Source organism: Biomphalaria glabrata, chromosome 6 (genome assembly GCF_947242115.1).
Source record: "Biomphalaria glabrata chromosome 6, xgBioGlab47.1, whole genome shotgun sequence".
Lineage (NCBI taxonomy): Eukaryota > Metazoa > Mollusca > Gastropoda > Planorbidae > Biomphalaria > Biomphalaria glabrata.
Window position 1 is genome coordinate 49470536 of NC_074716.1, and position 19404 is coordinate 49489939.

Here is a 19404-nt window from a genome sequence, read left to right on the forward strand (position 1 = left end):
GTATAGATAAATAGTATACCTATAGATAGATAGATAGATAGATAGATAGATAGATAGATAGATAGATAGATAGATAGATGGATGGATGGATGGATGGATAGATAGATAGATAGATAGATAGATAGATAGATAGATAGATGGATGGATGGATGGATGGATGGATGGATGGATGGATAGATAGATAGATAGATAGATAGATAGATAGATAGATAGATAAATCTCACTATTTCGCTGTTTACGTTTGTTTTTCAGTATCAACAACGAACAACTCATCCAGGGCTCTTGGCCTCTTGCTTTCATCCGTTGCCTGGGCAACAGGGGAGGTCAAATCGATGACGGCGGTAAAAGGAGACTTGTTTTTCCCCCTTGAATAATTCACAGAGCAGTCCGAGTCAAGCCGGTGAGGACAAAGATATCAACAGGACAGCTTATTTGCTTATTTGCATGCGCGTGGCAGATACATCAGACGTGTAGGCTTTTCAAAAGGCGGGAGAATCTGATGATGCGAAGCAAATAATTTTAGTATGCAAGTCTGGATCTGAGTTATTTATCATAAGACATCGTTTTGAAGAGTATGACAATCAATACTGATTTCCAAGTTCAAAAGAGTTAGGTGCGTTATTCTCTTGTTCGTCTGCTGACAAATGAAAGTGATGTATGCTAAGTTGCAAAGAATTTAGAACTAGGTATTCAATCAAACAACATTAATTTGTTAGTCAATGTGATTTACCCTGTGATTCTCCAAGGCACAACATCAAACTGAGGTAACTGTATATCGAATTTCATCAAATCATATGTTTTATTTTGTTTAGAAATTGTAGTCGATTTTTTTTCTTTTATTTATAATTCATTCAGTTCGTTTTTTTCCATTACATAAGCCTTTTTTTTTAAAGTATTTTTTAAATTTTATAACAAGTTTTTTTTTTTTTAATTTCTATTTTTTTTTTTTTACTTTTGAGGCGGATTTATCTGAAAATGTAGAGAATATAGATTTAATTGCATTGAGTGTGAAGATAGTTTCTTCAGCTACTTGTCTTTAAGAGACAAAAGTCTAATTGATTGTGTGAACAGCACAATGCTTCAGTTAAACACGTGACAGTCAGCATATTCCGAAGCGTGCTAAAAAAATAAGTGTACCGACTACTTAAGATCTTCTGGGAGCGAACCTTTTTCAGTTTTAAATGAAATATGAAAAAAAAAAAAAAAAAAAAACAACTACCACCAAATGTTTAAAAGAAAATGTAAATTTTTCGTCGCTATGCTGCGAAGTGACAAGGTGTTTGGATAATGTCACGAGTCGAGTCTGTGACCTATTTCGACCAGTTTCTAGAAGCGAGGTCAAACCAGTGCAAGTGTCCAGCGTAAACAAGTTAATTTTAGGTATCCAATCAAAGAAAGAGGTTAAGGGGAAAAAAATAGCACACATCAGCTTCTAGAAGGTCAAAGTTACTAAAATAATTATCTGAGAAGGTTTCATGATTCTGGAACGTACGATCAAAGAAAGTATAAATTAGGGGAAAGTCAGTTAGACGGGGTCCTCGCATAGTAGTAGTTCTTGTATAGCGATGGTCCTCGCATAGTAGTAGTTCTTGTAGAGCGATGGTCCTCGCTTAGTTCTCGATTAGTAATGGTTTGATAGAGTTATAAGTGATATTAGCGGGTCCATTAATTAAAGTTTTATTAGTTGAAGTAATATTATTAGTTGAAGTTATACTAACTGAAGTTTCATGTATCTCCAAGTTTTATTTATGAAGTATCAAGTCAAGTTGTTATTGAATTGAAGAGTTAATTTTATGTGAAAGTTGAAGAAGTATTATTAAAGTAGTTTGGAAGTAAATACAGAGAGTTCTTTCTTCATTTCATTGAATTATCAAGTTTGATAATATAATCCCCGGCAAGTGTGATCGTCACATATACGTCATAAGCATTGTCCTCTGAGTCTTGTATTCTCCTGGCAGTGTTCCAGTTGTTTTCAGCGTTTAAGAAAATTCTCTTTGTAACTCGTCTTCTGCCTTGGATTCTATGCTGTCTATCCGTTGTAGTAGTCCTAAACATTCTGCTGTGTCACCACTCAAAATGTTCTCTTGGCTAATGTCTACTATACCTCAAATCTTGCTTTCACTTCTTGGGTATTATTGTTACTGCTCCAAAAGTCTTAATGACGTGATTACTGTAAGACTTGAGTGACTTTGCTGGATAAGCAAGTTTTACTTTGTGTTTGAGCTTTTCAAACTCTGACTTGACAAGAATGTTTACATCTTGCACCAGTATCGATACGGAAAATTAATGTCTTGCCATGCACGAATAGTTTTACAGTCCACTTGTCTTCAAGACATTGATGTTCTCAATTTTAAACTTTTTATACTGGCTACTTGCAGTACTAACAGGTATAATATTTTCATCACTGTGGCTGTCATCTTCTACCAGATTAACATTGTGTCTTTTTCTTCACATTTGACACCAGTGGTTCCTCTATTTGCAGAAAGTGCATGTGGTTCCTATTGCTGGATACTTTTCCTTTTCATGGTTCTTGCCGTATTTATTACATAATTTATCTGAGTTGTCTTTAGACATCAGCTTGAGTACATTGAGTGACTTGTCTCTTGATTGCTAGACCTTTTTTGCCCCCTAAATATTTTCCCTTGGCTTTTCGACATCTCGTATTGTTGTCCAATGTCTATAACCTATGACCTAAGGGTCGAGTTCTGTCCCTGATCAAGTAGTCTTACCTGTACCTTTTTGTGTATGACTCCACTAATAATCAAATCAATAAGTATATCATCTGGATTGTCATACTCACAGTCCATAATGAGAAGCTTTAGGTCTTTCACAAAGCTATCAAAACTTTCTCCTTCTTCCTGCTTTCTCTTATACGCTCTAAATCTAGACACTCTTGTGTTTTGTCTTTAATAGCAATTGCGGATCTCCCTCTTCACTATCAGTAATATTTAGAGTTTTGTAAACTTCACGGCCTTGTTGACCTATCCACATTCCCGGCCATCCGGCTTTTTGTTTACTATCTGCACCAGCTAACGGTCCTTTGAAACAAAACTATGTCGGCATTCTAATACTGGTAATAGTAAATTATAGTAATCATTGTTTTGTAGACAAAAAGAAATAGAAATAAGAATTATTTCTTTTCGGAACGATTTCTATGTAAAATTTTTGATATTTATGAAAATAATGCTATAAAAAATACTTTAAAAATATATTTATAATTTTTTAGTATTTATCGTGTTCCCTTTCCAGTCAGTCCCAAAGAACTTCAACCAAACATACACACATAGCATACATGACAATGTACAAGCGAAAGTCTAGAAATATACAGGAGTACTTCCGCTATATGTGACCTTGACCTTGAACCACGAACCTTCCCTTTGCCCACGTCTGCACTTTTAAATTCCTATCTCGCCTTTCTGAAGATAAAAAATCGAACCACTGAAATACAAGCCATTGCAAGATGGGCAAAGTGAATAACGAAATGTCAAATCAGCCCCCCGACTCCTCCCCCCTCCCAAGGGCTAAAATAATGACACAACTGATTATTGGGCAATGTCTTATTACTTTTTTTTTTTTTAGATGTTTTATTGATCATCGTGTCACGATCTTGCCGCCCTATTTCTCCGTCGCCCCTCAGTTGATTCCATTTTTTTTTTATTTCAAATACTATTTTACTTCTGAATTTTGCTTGTTTTCCTATCCCATTGATTGAATCAATAGTTTGCGATGTGTCGTCACTTGGTCACATGCCTGCGTGACGTAGTTGGTTAAGCGCGTGAGCCTATTTATAGTGTAAGTTTTTTTAGCTCGTCAGTGTCAGTGCATGTTTACGCAAGCTCGTCTATTTGTTCCCAGACCTTTATAAAATGTATATTGTGCAAATAAAGTCGCTAGTCGGTTAAGTCCATTAAAATCTACTCTAACAAGCAAAATTAAAAAAAGTATTTAAAAAAAAAAAACTACCAACACAAAGCTTATCTAAGGGGAAGAATCCATAATTTTCACTCAATTATCTCAATACTGTACGATTTATTTCCATTTTTCTATATCAACATAATTAATTATTGTGCACTATTTAATTAACTAGATTGATAAAAAAAATATTATTGATCCATGTTTTGTTACGAACAATGGATAAATGTGCAAAGTTTCAACTAGATCCGAGACTGGGAAGTGGGAGAAATGACGTGTTCAAAATTTGTTCCAGAAAGACAGATTGAGTTTATATAAGTTTTGTAATAAGTACTCGGTTTTAATGGCTGCGTAAATGTGAATTGTTTCTCAGACGCTAAAGAGTACTTGTGACTCTCATGAGTATCAGACGAGCCTTCAGGGCCGGCCTTCATCATCATCATCGAACTCCATTAGAGTGAGGGCTTGAGAGGCTCAAATCCTCTCTTGCAAAAGCCCTGGACAGAAACCCTGCTGTCTTGCGTAGTGCATAAATGTCGCCATACAGGTCGAGAATTTTGGGTTTCCCAGACCTGTCGAGACGGAGATCAGCAAGTCTGGGGCAGTCAAACAGAATATGAGGCACGGTTTCCTCTTCTTTCCCGCAGCGGGGGGCACCGTGAATCAAAATTTGGCCATAGCCGCGAGAAATATGAGCCAACATGACAGTGGCCTGTCCTGCACTGTGCTATAATAGCTTGCTCAGGCCTGGACAGCCTCCACCACGGGGAAGTGTGGTCAGGGCGCCTCATGCGCTCCCAAGGACCGGCCTTAGATAATTGGAGGCCCTAGGCGAAGAGAATTTGGAGGCTCCAAATGAAATGGAAAAATAAAACATTAAAATCAACGAAAAATAAAAGTACGCAATTTATTTCAAACCTAGTGTATTCCAACAATAACATTGGGCCCAAGTTCTTCTATTTCTTATCTAATAAAAAGTATTTTGAGTCTTTTGCGAGGCTGTCAGGTCTTAGTTGAATGTAATTATTATATATTACCAATGTATTAATATATGTAATTATTAAAAATAATTTATTTGAACTACCATATGTGTAAGTATTATATTTACTATATATTATGTTATTTTGGTCCCAAAGTTCAGTCCGACAGTCACACCATACACACCCATTTGTGCATCAACTAATAAACGAGGTGTATGATGATTTAAATTAAAATATGAATTTAATCTAATGATATTTCTACAATGAAAAATGATTATATGATCAACAATAATGATAAAGAAATATGAGTACATATAGTATGGTGTGCTAAATCAATACTTATAGTACGATTACAGTAAATACTTAAGTATTTAAAAATAAACAAGAATAATTCACCTTAACTTATAAGGTTCGGTACTATTGTCCACACAGTGACAATCTTTCAAGACAACAACTGGCAATACATGTAGATCTCTATTCCAGCCAAGAAACTGTTCACCGACGATCCATCAGTAAAAGTTTATAGTAGCATCCAAAACTCACAACTTCACAAAGCATCACCAGGTCTAATTGTTTATTTTACATGTTTCGGATGCTCCTTCAGAATTGAAGATAGTTTACTTCCTAGTCCAAACCTCCCGCAGGTCGACGTGGGATGGGAGCGGGCAGGGTTTGAACCCGGGACCATCGATAAATCCAAACGACAGTCCAGAGCACAAAACGCACAACCAGGCAGCCATCTGAATATAGCAACTCGCAGTCTGGAATCTGGAACCTCAGACTCGAACCTCAAACTTGAAACATCAGACAGAAAACCTGAGATGAAAACTTCAGTCCTGTAACCTAAAACTGTGACTTGCGATTTCACCACTGAAACCTGAGACTAAAACTGAGTCTGATACTTGACACTGAGACCCTATAAAAAGATAAAGAACAGATTCTTCTAATCTTCTAATCTATATACAAAATAGGAATACAATCGAATCCAAATAAAACTTAACTCTACAATGTGAAATAAAACTCACCATAAACAGGGGTCAAGATAATCTAAGAATATATAACAGGGTCAGCGATAAGGCTATCCAGTAACGAAGACACACGTATAATTCAGGAGCTCCAAATATATACAACTTGGCTCAAGATGGAGAGAAAGAACCAAACGATCTACGACGAAAGTCTACTACGTCATAAACAAAATATGACGAAGCAACAAGGGGAGATCAGCTAGTACACAAAATAAAATTACTGAAAATGACGTCATCGCCTATTGATGAAAGCGGCGCTATTAGATAATGAAATAATTCCACTGTACAACTACATAGATAACTGCGACAGAGGCCCCCAACAACTGGAGGCTCAAGGCGGCTGCCTATTTTTTCTATGCCTAAGGCGGCCCTGGTGCCTTCAGAGATTATTAGTAGGCCTAAGTATTCGCAATATACGTTCATGAAATAATCAAAAATATTAAAACTTTTTTTTCTCCTGGAGTGGAGGGGAGGGGGGAGAATGATTACTATATACACCAGTGGTCTTCAACAGTTAAATAAAAAAGAATGTTTATTATATATAAATTTTGTGTTTTATAAATTACTCCGGTATCATCAAACCATCTCACGACTAAACGGCTGGCGCTCAAACCGCTGCGCCAAAATGGCTGAGCCAAAACGTCGCGTACTAAAGCGTACTTACCAGAGAGTGCTTACGAAATGGTGCTCTTACTACATAAACCGCACTAAAGTGTGCTTACTTAGCACAGGTTACTTTCAATGAAAGTTTCAAAGTATACAAAGATACCTATATACATGTTACATGCTTTCTTTTTTTCTTCACAAAGTGAGGAATACACATGTACACACAAACTGGGAAAAACTAAATCTTTTATCTGTACAATTCCTCCTATTCGCTTGCAGTCTCTTCTTGGGTTAAGACAAACAAACATAGAACTGCATGGAAACTACAGAATTGCAATAGATTCAGAACTTTTGAGTGGGGCGGGGAGCGAATTTTTCAAAATCCCAACCTGAACGCCCAGTACACCTCAAGACACACACACTCACACATCAATCAATCAATCAATCAATCAATCAATCAATCAATCTATCTATCTATCTATCTATCTATCTATCTATCTATCTATCTATCTATCTATCTATCTATCTATCTCCTATTTATCTATCTATCTATCTATCTATCTATCTATCTATCTATCTATCTATCTATCTATCTATCTATCTATCTATCTATCTATCTATCTATCGAATTTATAAGCGAAATAAAACAGTGATGGACTAAATTTAGACTTTTTAAAATTGAGACGCTCATATTATTATTATTTTTTTTTACAATTTATATAGCCTATAATAGGCCTATATTTTCTGTAGCATATACCGATACTCTGATACAGTGATGCCCAAAAAAAACGGCCTGTGGACCAGATCCGGTCCGTGACTTGGTTATATCCGGCCCGCCTAAACGTCGACACAAAGTGGAGAAAATCCCCTCAAAAAAGAAATGGTTGAAAAATGTATCTTTATCTACTTAGGACTCTCATATTTTCTCTGATGTATTGAAACCATGACCTTTTTGAACAGAGACGCTGAATGTAGAATCTACCAGGAAAAGTGGGCGTATCTTTACTTGTTTGCGAACATGATAATAAGCCTACACCTTTGTTTTATAAAGAAAGTGTGGCTGTTTAAAACAACATATATATCGGCATTATGAAATAATTATAGCGGCATTATAAAATAAATAAAAGATTGATTAACTACAACTAGAGATTTGAGGATCGATGTGAATATTAACCAAATAGAGACCTACACTGTTGCTAACATTTTAAGTAGACAAATGAAGTTATTTTCTGACGCGTAAAAAATATAATCGTCAAATATCAAATGAATGTAGCACTACATCAAAAGGGTTCTGGTAAAATAGTTTCAGAACAATTTCATTTAGTTTTTGTAACTTTTCGGTCATGTGGCCCGCGAGACGAGTGTTGGAAATTAAAATGGCCCGCATGTCAAATTAGGTTGGGCATCACTGCTCTGATAGATTTAAATTCTTCTTACAGCCAGTGTCCAAATTAAAACTACACATGTTTAGTTTTTATTTATTTATTTTAAAATATATACAACAAAATATGAAATACAACAAAAAGGAAATGTAATTTTAATTATAAAATACAAATGTTAAAAAAAAAAAAAAAAAAAATTCTTAGCACGAGTGGGGTTCGAACCCACGCGGAAATAATTCCATTGGATCTTAAGTCCAACGCCTTAACCACTCGGCCATCGTGCTGATGTCTGAATGTCCTATACTAGCAAGTCAATACTAACTAAACCAAGCTGGCACACTTTGCGTACAGCTCTCGTTTGTTGCGAGTTGTATGGCGTTTTCCTCTCTCTCTTTTTCCGTTGTGTGTTGGCTGTATCAGAATGAAAATGAAACTTGAATTTAGATCTAATTTTATCGGCATTGTTATAATCTCAAAATAGTTCAGAACCTGAATTTTATTATTTATTTCAAATTACAAAAGTTTCCATATGCGTCAGATGCGTCAAACGGCACATTTTAGAGACTATATTATTTATTTTTATCTAAGTCGACTAAGTCTAAATCTAGAATCAGTAGATTGTCGCCAGAGTTGCAGTGTAGTAGGGCTAGGGTTAGAGAAGTTCAATACATCAATTTAGACTATTTTAGATATATGATATATGTATATTATTATAATTGATCTATATAATTTCAATATAAGGATGTTTAAAATGTATTGGTTTTGTTATAATGTTCCGTTGCCCTCTTATTGGCTGAATAAATCTAGACATGTAGATCTAGCTTATAAGTAGTAGGCCTATAGGCCTACGTAGCCTCACTAGCGGATCCAAAACTTTGGAAAGGGGGGCGATTTTTTTTCCAAACCATAACTCAAACGCCCAGTAAACCCTAAACCCAGGGACGGACAGGCTATTTGGGCAAATGCCAGGTGGGGCTGCTGAATGTGCCACATTAAATGTCAGTAAGTCCCGTAAACGTGATTGGTCTCGCCTTATCTTTCATAAAAATCTGTACATACTTAACTGTGTATTAAAGCCACATAATCCGAAATAATGGATCGGCTTATAGCAGTTTACTGTGCTTCTGTTATAATCCTCTTTACACACTAAGAGCTTAAAAAACAACATAAAACCTATGTCTTGTTTATTGTCCTATAGAAGTCAAACTATTGTTAACATAGGCCTACTCGAGTGAACCTAAAACGGTACCCTGAACTCAAAATTAGGAAGTGGGCCTATTCCCTCATGTTAGGTAGTTATGTTTCCAGCAGTCTGTAGACCCACTGTTACTAAAATTGACTCAGAAAGGGATTATCCTCTCTAATTTGCATTATATAAATTGGATTGGTCGGTTCGTCGCAAGATCACATGATTTCTCAGCAACGAAGTCATTGACAAACCACAATTATTATTTAAACAGTCAAAGAATGCAAACAAATATAAACCGAAAGGAATTCCATTGACCCCTGGAGATCATGCCACGTTAGACGACGCAGAAACAGTAACTTATATCAACAAAGATGCATGGCAGACTTAAACGGTCTGATTCATGGATATACATTATGCACCTTCAACTTTGAATGTCTTTTAATACTTTAGTGCCTCTAAATGCGATCACCAAACGATGGAGTAGTGTCTCAAAACAATCCTGTTAGTTGACGTTGACTTACCCGAGAAGCATTAAACAAAAATAAGGTAACGAATTGATGAATTGAAATAAGACGCTTGGAATTTCAGCACGATGTCCTATTGTAGAGATGGTTTTATGGAGATGATAGCAAAGAGTGTTGTCTTGTAATAACTGTCCCAATGGCTAGTAATGTTTGTTTGTAAAATGTTTTACATGTTTCGGATGTTCCTTCAGAGTTGAAGATAGTTTACTTCCTAGTCCAAACCTCCCACAGGATGACGGGGGAATGGGAGCGGGCAGGATTTGAACCCTCGGCCATCGATAAATCCGAACGACAGTCCAGCGCGCAAACCGCACGACCAGGCAGCCATTGAATTGTGGGTACGACTATTTTGAAATCATCAACTAGTCAGCCGGGGTCGGCAACCTGCGGCTCGCGAGCCACATGCGGCTCTTTGGATGTGAAGCTGCGGCTCTTTAGTTCCATACACAAATATTATTCATTTTATCGAAACATTTTTCAAAATAGTTCTGATTCTTTTAACGTAGAATAGGCACCGATTCTATCTCTCAGCCTTATACCCCCCCCCCATTACATGCGCCGTCAGAGTCGTCAGAAGCTCTCAAATGAGGCCGTCGTCGGGTGTTTCTATGTAGGTTTTAATTTGCTTTCGACGCAAGACGAAACGGCATCTTCACTACGTGCTTTGGCTGTGACGTATAGTTTGTTGTTTCAAGTAAATGTGTTAGAAGCAAATTATCTTCTCAAAGTTAGAAGCAATCTACAAGTAATGCTAATCTGGCACGCTTTGTGGTACCAATAGAAATTGAAAAAAAAGGCAAAACATTTTCAGATGGTGAGTATGTCAAAAACTGCTTCCTACGTGCATCTGAAGAACTGTTTCGTGATTAAAAAAAAACAACAAAAAAAACCTTGAAAAAAAATCAAAGATATGCCACTATCCGCTAAAACAGTACAAGATAGAATAGCTTAAAATATCTTCAAATGTAACATATTTCCAGGTGGAAGATATTCAACTTTCTTCTGCCTTATCACTTGCTAGTCTTGCGGCATAAGAGGAACGGCGCAAGTTGCTCATTTTGACTGGTATAAGTCTTCCCAAAGTCCAAAAGAGGAACTTCCAGGATTGCTACTCTCATGACAAACTAGAGGGGAAATGCCATGCAGAAATGCCTTGAAGACAATAAGATCGAGTTAAATAAAATCGTTTAAACAGCAACTAATGGAGCCAGAAGTATGACAGGAAAAATAAAGGAGCAACAACGATTCTTCGAGCCCAATCACCCAATTCTTACATTTCACATACACCAAGAGGAGCTTTGTGCCCAAACATTTATGGCCGAAGTAGTTGAAGTCATAAATTTGATAATCAAGATTGTAAACATCATCTTATCAAAAGCACTCTACCATCTTCAGTTTAAGGAACTTTTTAACGAGATGGAGACACAGTCAGTATTTCGACATCCTTCTTTATTGTATGTTATGTACATTTCTAACGGTTAGCTTTGTGCTTGAATTACAGAAGTACATTCCTTAATTGAAAAAAGGTATTAATCACCCTGAATAAGAGAAAGACAAATGGTAGCAAAATTTTTACTTTATGGTTGATATAACAGTGAAAGGAAATGAGCTGAATCTAAAACTGCAAGGAAAGTAAAACCCATCCTGTTTTGGTAGAAGAATTAGTTTATTTTTAAGAAGATATGCACTTACGCAACAAATGTGACAACTTTAAAAGAGATGTCTCGAGTTGAGGCACTTAGCCTATATTCGAAGCATGGAATAATCTTCCAGAATTCTAGAGTGAGGTGAAGTTGGCATTTGAAGTACTGACTATCTTCGGATCGACATATTCGTGCGAGCAAGAGTTATATTCATATATAAATTAAAGTAAAGTAAGAAGTCAACTAACAAATGAAAATTTAGAGTCGTGTTTGAAACTAAAAACAAGTCATGAGCCTGATGTATCCAAACTTTCTAAAACTATGCAAAGCCAACCTCCCAATGAATTGTCTCAATTGTTTGTTATTGAAGTACAAGTTAGTGTTGTAAGTAACTTCTTTAGTTTTTATCGAAAGAAAAAAAAATTATCCAATAAAAACCATATATATATATATATATATTATATAATTTGGAGTGAAAAACACGTATATATGAATTAATATATATATTAAATAATTGTGTGAGTACTATTTATTGTTGGCAAGAAAAAAATGTGTGGCTCTTTAAAAACTTTAAAATTTGGTAAATTGTAATTTTTGGCTCTTTCGACTCAAAAGGTTGCCGACCACTGAACTAGTGCTTACGCTTTAATATAGGTCAGTGACTTGTCAGATATGTTCTCAGCCCGTTTCTGGATGTAAAGAAAAGGCTTAAAAGCGGAGAGTTCATGCTGAAGACATGTCTCTGTTGCAAGAACGTGTCACGTGACTTCTGTTTCAAATTGTTGTTTGATTTTTACAGGATTTGGTTGTTATTTCAAAATAGCCCACAGAACAGCCGGAAAGGTGGAGGGGGGGGGGGAGGAGGGGGAGGCAGGCAGAGTTCGAACCTGAGACCATCGAGACGATACTCCAGTGACCGGGGATGAAATGACCAGGAACCCGGAATTTACAGGCCGTTTCTACATTGCAAATACAACCCATTTATTCCTTGAAAAGGACAAGATACCCCACATATATATATATATATATATATATATATATATATATATATATATATATATATATATTTATATATATATATATATATATATATATATATATATATATATATTTATATATATATATATTTATAGCTTTTATATGGCGCTACTTTCATGCTTATAGCATGCTCAGAGCGCTTTGGTCCAATCTCATTTGTGGACCAGTGGGGGGTAGGGGGTATCTAGGAGTTGGTTTACCGTGCTGCCTTTAGGCGCTCAGTAAACACAACTCTGCCCGAGTCGGGTGTCGAACCTCGAGCCCCCTTCTAGGTAGCCAAGCCAAGCCAAGTTCAAGCGCACTTGGCCTCTCGACCACGCTTTGAGGAATCAGGTGTGCCTTAAAAATCCCGAAATTCAAAAGTCCTGTCTTAACCAAGATTCGAATCGCTGCAAAATGTAATTTTCAATGTACTACGTTTATATGGAAAATGACCCCCCCCCCCCAACCTTTTATTGGTCTCGTTTTGTTTTTTTTCCTCATATAACTGATTGATAACCTTGAGATTTTATGTTGTCACTGTGTTATGGAGTGTGTGTGTGTGTTTATTTGGTGACTGTGGGAAGAGGTTAGCGATTAGTTGTGAATGATGCAACATAGGTGGCGTTGTCGTCACTTGGTCTTAGCTAGGGGAGACGACTCCAGAACGTGAGACTGAAAGGCTGTGTTATTGTAGTGAGTTGGATTTTGTTTTAAAAGATATGACTAAAAGTCTACTACATTTATTTTATTTATCACAAGTTGATTTTTTAAAAATATTATATTTAAGTCATATTTAGTATTGTTCACAGAGAAGTGTTATTAGTTAAGATATGTTATACCTACAACGGTTTAGTTGTCTACCAACAGTTTGGTGCTACAAGACACTACGGGTAATAACACTCTTGTCTCTGTAAAATAGTTTTAAATAGATAAAAACGTTAAAAACCTTTCATTGGGAAAGAGAGGGAGAAAGAGAGAGGGAGAAAGAGAGAAGGAGAAAGAGAGAGAAAGAAAAAGAGAAGGAGAAAGAGAGAGAGAGGGGGAGAAAGAGGAGGAGAAAGAGAGAGAGAAGGAGAAAGAGAGAGGGAGATAAGAGGGAGAAAGAGAGAGAGAAAGAGAAGGGGAGAAAGAGAGAGTGAGAAAGAGAGAAGGAGAAAGAGAGAGGAAGAAAGAGAGAGTGAGAAAGAGAGAAGGAGAAAGAGAGAGAAAGAAAGAGAGAGTGAGAAAGAGAGAAAGAAAGAGAGAGTGAGAAAGAGAGAGAAAGAAAGAGAGAGTGAGAAAGAGAGAGTGAGAAAGAGAGAAGGAGAAAGAGAGAGAATGAAAGAGAGAGTGAGAAAGAGAGTGAGAAAGAGAGAAGGAGAAAGAAAGAGTGAGAAAGAGAGAAGGAGAAAGAGAGAGGAAGAAAGAGAGAGGGAGAAAGAGAGAAGGAGAAAGAGAGTGATTGAGGGGGGAGGGGCTGAGAGTATTATGCTATAGGCTATAGACATTTACCAATATGCAATTCTAGTGAAATTCTAGTTTTCTAATGGCGTCATAAATGTTGCATTGCGTCACAGTCAACGTTTAAAGTAGGATCCAGCTAGAACATTCTTATCGATCACTTTTGGCCCGCAGAATATTTCCATTCCTTTCTGTCTCGATACTTTTTTTTAACGCTATTGGATGTCTAGGTGGTCTACTTTGACTCAATTCAAATGTAGGCCTACTTGTTTTAAAAAGTGTGTGGGGGTTGTAGGACTAAAAATAGACCTGCATTTATTTAGTGGGAATTTTTTAAATAAAAAAAAAAATTAAGACTAAGACTTAAGACTGCTTTATTGATCCTTATGGGCATTTGTAGTGATTACAAGGACTCTTTTCTCATATCAAAAACAACACAACAGAGACATACAAATATATAGGACACAACATAAAGAGTTCATTCAGAGACTACACACAGGCATCTTGGTCCTTTTCATGTTTCCTGACCAAAGTACAATGTAACAAGAGAGTTTGTGTAAAAACACAAACTCAGAAGCGGCCCCTGGTAAAAAGTCAGGTGTCAATTTTTTCAGCACGATTATCACAATCTATGAAGTACAAACTATCACCAACCACTACCACAACCATACTTTCGTCCATACAAAATAGTCGTGTAAGGGTCGAAGTTGTTGAGGATATAATTATATTATTCGACCGGCCAACGTCATGATACCCCAGGGTTATAGGCCTATTAATGTGTTGTTCCTATTATTGTTATTATTATTACTATTATTACATTGCTGATCTAGCTAGCTAGATAGATAGATAGATTGGTAGATAGATAGATAGATAGATAGATAGATAGATAGATAGATAGATAGATAGATAGATAGATAGATATAGATAGATAGATAGATAGATAGATAGATAGGTAGGTAGGTAGGTAGGTATGTAGATAGATAGATAGATAGATAGATAGATAGATAGATACATAGATAGATAGATAGATAGATAGATAGGTAGGTAGGTATGTAGGTAGTATGTAGGTAGGTAGATAGATAGATAGATAGATAGATAGATAGATAGATAGGTAGGTAGGTAGGTAGATAGATAGATAGATAGATAGATAGATAGATAGATAGATAGATAGATAGATAGATAGATAGATAGATAGGTAGGTAGGTATGTAGGTAGTTAGATAGATATTTAGATAGATAGATAGATAGATAGATAGATAGATAGATATATAGGTAGATAGATAGATAGATAGATAGATAGATAGGTAGGTAGGTAGGTAGGTTGGTAGGTAGGTAGGTAGGTAGGTAGATAGAATTGTGAAGAAATAGGAGAACGAGAGAGAAATGTAGGGGAGAATGACAGAAAGAGAGATTAAGAGATAGAGAGGATAGAGATGGGGAAAAAGAGAGATTAAGATACGGAGAAGATAGAGGGGGGGGAGAAAGAAAGATAAAGAGATGGAGAGGAGAGAGAGGGGGAGAAAGAGAGATTGAGAGATGAAGGGGAGAGAGAGAGAGACATTGTCGTCATGCAATAGTGTGAACCAACTGTTTCCTGGTACACAGATTGGCTGTAACTTCGTGACGACTGCACAGCTCTGTTCATAAGTCAGAGGGTCTAAAAATAGTCTCATTGATTTGCCAATTAACTCATGCGTAAAGGAAAAAGACTTCTCTAGACGAGGTGAGTAAGCTATATAATGTGAGCAGCAAGGCGTAGAGCTGATTTCTCCTCTAACGTCCAAGCAGATTTCTGGCACTGGTTATGACACGGAGTCGTAAACATTTTGTCTATCTTTTACTTTAGATTGGCGTGAGTTTTTTCTGACTATGGATTTCGTTTTGTTTCTTCAGGTGATGTAGCTGAGCAAACCCAGCGGCCATGGTTGGTCTTATGAGGTCTCCCAGTCTTCAACATCGCGAATGCCACCAGGTTCTTGACACGGATGATTGCTTCTTGCCAAACGATAACGCCGAAAGGGATTTTACAGCCAAAGACGGGAACTTTAGCAGACTAGCCCGGTGCGTGGTTTTCAGACACGGGTTTCTAGCCATGGAGGACAACTCAGAGAGCGAAATCGCCGTCTCGAATGAAGTTACCAAACGACAAGAGTCAAAACAGAGACATAAGTTTGGCAGGCTGAATTCCAGAGGATGGTTCAACAAGTCTTTTGACCAGGCTGCGATGCCTGGAAGTTCCGGACAAACTACCAGCAAGAGTATAAAACGACAAAACTCTGTTTCCGATTTTTTTCAGCATGTACTGAACAAAAGTAGGTCACACATTCAAGATCTGTTTTCGGCGCGTTTAAAAGAAAAACCAAAGCGAAGGTCTACAGCTTCAGGTAGTGAGGAAATAACGGATAAATCTGACATTGTCGGTGCGGAAGGCGGCGTGCAAAGCTCCTCTCCAACAGAAGTTTCTAGTGACCAGCCGCCCACTCTTCACAGTTCATGCCCGAGCTTTAAGTACGACTCGTCAGAGTCACAGTGGGCCAATCCAGTGATAAGCTTTGATCCAGATCCAAGCTTTGAAAGCAGGGAACGGCGCTTGTCTTCCATATCGAATCGCTGTTACGACATCTCTAACTTCCATTGCGATGGCGAATACAGGCCAATTGTAAAAAATCCGGGCTCTGCATTCACAAGTGAAAGTGACCTTTTATCTTCCAAGCGCCATCCGAGCTCGTGCTCGCCGATACATCTACGGACTCAAAATTCCCCTTCGATCAGCCCGATCCGAAACCGCGCTCCCAAAATCGCCATGTTACCATCTTTCGATTTCGCTGGAACAGAACGCTTCTCTTCCAAATGTGATTCATCTTTAGCAGCAGGAGGAAGTAAACCCAACACACGCAGTCTGTCGTCTGCTTTGCTGTCTGCTGAAGACGAAGGAGTGTGCAGAAGCAAAAGAGCTCTCGTGAAAAGCAACTCAGACACGTTTGCTAGGCTGGCGGCTGCTCCACAGTCTCTGGCTAAAGCTTCTTCAGATGGAGACTGCTTTAAGAAAAGCCCATCAGCGTCATTGGCGTCCAGCATGACGTCTTTGGGAAGTATCATGTGCGGCGTGACGGATTATCTTTTCCTGGGCAGCGTCGATGCGGCGTACAATGACCCGCTTCTTTGCAAGTACAACATTTCGTCACTGGTGGACATGTCTAACATTAGCCCTTCCGCTATCCCGGCGTTGAAGAAATCAGACTGCCCGTGCGCATGCGTCAATAAAACTCACTTCCGCTCTAAGCTGAACATTGGTATCAATGATATAGAGTGGGAGAACATAGAACAGTACTTTGACGACATCAACGCCTTCATCAACGGAGCCAGGAGGAACAATCGCCGCGTCCTAGTTTTCAGCTACCTTGGCCAGTCGAGGGCGCCCGCCGCAGTCATTCAGCATCTTATGCAGCATTTTAGAATGTCGTACGACGACGCTCTCAACATCGTCCGCGCCAAGAGAGCACAAGTCAAGCTGAATTCAGGTTTTGTCAAAGCTCTCTGTCGCTTAGAGCAGCGCCTGAATTTACAGAATGTGGCGCCAGAGAATGACGCAGTCCCATCTTGCCCGCCAGAGACTCAGAGATCGTCTTTAAACTCTTTAGTTGATATTGACTCGCTATCGGTGCCTCCTGTAGTTAAAGGGGCCTGGCTTGAATGTTGAGACTATTTAAAAAAAATAAGCATGACTCCGTGATATTTATTTGTATAGATTTGAATGTTGACACCACAGAACTATACATACAAAATCTAGACTGGAAATCGGAAACAAATTCTTATCCGCGATTGATCAATTCACAGACCTATAGAAAGACTTTTATGTACGTACTATTTTTCAACCTGTAAAGGAATTCGCCACAAATCTAGGAAAATCAATCTTTTCTGTCTTAGAAAAGTAATGATCTTTAGTTTTCAAAGTTTAGAAATAATGCAAAATCATTTCTCGGATTTTCTTTAGAATGGGCTATTCACAGAACTATATATTCACGCAAATATATTAAACAAAACCATTTCCTGTTAGTTTCCATTGAGATAATGTTTAAAAAATCCTAGATCGAAATAATTCATGTCTGTTGATTTTAATCATCTTATGTACATTTAAATAGATTGATTACCTAGATCTTTCTAGATTATGTATCTAAAAAATGCAAAATAATAAGGGACTTCATTCACCAATCGTAAACAAACAACATTGAGCCACCTGATTCTCTATCTCTTCTATACAAATTACGATCTAATTTTAATCAACAATGGTTATCACGTGACAGTTTTTTTTTGTTTCATCAATATTATCACGTGACCGTTCGTTTTGGTGAATGAGATTCATTCAGAGGAGAGTACTCTTACTTTTTATTTTCAATTACTAGATCTAAATCTAAACATTTATTAATATGTTACATAGGTTAGGGTTGAAAAAAAAAACTTTACTTCTTATAACTACTTTACAAAACAACGCCTTGTTTCAACTTTTAAAAACATTTTCACGACATTTTTTGTAGTGTTAAAAGATCTCCTTGTCCAGTCTAGATGTAATATATACATGTCTGTGGTTGACACTATTAAAAATAAGCATGACTCCGTATTATTTATTTGTATAGACAACTTTATTAAAACATTCCAGGCTTTAACTCTGCTGTTCGTAATTATTCTTGATTGTACTTGTTCTTTCTCATTTGTATGTTAGAAGGTTCAGACGAGCCCGTTACATGCTCTACAGGCACTAGGGAAGTAGAATCACTTGTAAAAATTTGTCCCAGCATATGGAATAAGAAATGTGCATATATATTTGTCTTTCTGAATAGTTTAGTAGGTTAGGTTTTTGTAAATTGTAAGTCATAGTTCAGTCAAGTCCAATTTTTTAATGTATCTTCGCTACTTTAAAAAAAAAACTTTTTAGTCTTCAGTCCTGGAGGGTCTCTAGGTTGGTGATTTTTACCAATGAAGTAACTTTATTTAAATGTAAATATTATTTGGACTTTTAACTGTAACTTGTCTGAATCAACTAGGAAAACCATTGACTTATTTGAGTCTTTAATTATTTTTATTTTAAACAACTTATGAAATTTATATAATGTACACACAAAAATCCACCATTTTAATGCCCACCAAGACCCTCCCCGTCCATGATCTGCATATTTTTTAAATGTGATGCAGATGAAGGCCGTTAGTTAATAAAAATAATTCGAAAGCTATCACTGATATGTAGAGGCGCGGTGGCTGAGCGGTAAAGCGCTTGGCTTCCAAAGCAGGAATCCCGGGTTTGAATCCTGGTATTTTCGGGATCTTCAGGGCACCCTAATGGGCGCCCGACATTAGTTTGGAGAAAGTAAAGGAGGTTTGTCGTTGTGCTGGCCAGATGACACTCTTGTTTATCGTTGGCCATGAAAACAGATTCCCTTTACATCATCTGCCTTATAGATCACTTGGTCTGAAAGGGGAATTTTATTTTTTAACACTGATATGTGTACTAAATCTCACCCCAGTCATGTTTAAGATAGTTTAATTCTAAAGCTAAAACCAAGACTAATATGTGTACTAAATCTCACCACAGTCCTTTTTAAGATAGTTTAACTCTAAACGTACCGGGGTAACTAATTCCATAGCCTCTAACACCAAACCGGTCAACGGTATCTACACGCAAGGTTTAC

General features: G+C 37.2%; 1 protein-coding gene and 1 non-coding gene across 3 annotated transcripts; one reads left to right on the forward strand and one right to left on the reverse strand.

The window, feature by feature from the left end:
- The first annotated feature begins 50 nt into the window (after nt 1-50).
- Nucleotides 51-18384, forward strand: LOC106056582 (uncharacterized). 2 transcript variants are annotated; one of them, XM_056031375.1, is made up of 2 exons: nt 51-764; nt 15614-18384. In XM_056031375.1, the coding sequence occupies exon 2, from the start codon at nt 15642-15644 to the stop codon at nt 17418-17420; it is 1779 nt and encodes a 592-aa protein (XP_055887350.1). In that variant the 5' UTR covers nt 51-764; nt 15614-15641; the 3' UTR covers nt 17421-18384. The 2 variants fall into 2 exon arrangements, with proteins under 2 accessions (XP_055887350.1, XP_013068848.2); XM_013213394.2 differs by lacking the exon at nt 51-764 and adding an exon at nt 15281-15443.
- Nucleotides 8107-8189, reverse strand: Trnal-uaa (transfer RNA leucine (anticodon UAA)). The gene has a single exon. It is a non-coding gene; the product is annotated as a tRNA-Leu (tRNA).
- Nucleotides 18385-19404: the final 1020 nt, after the last annotated feature.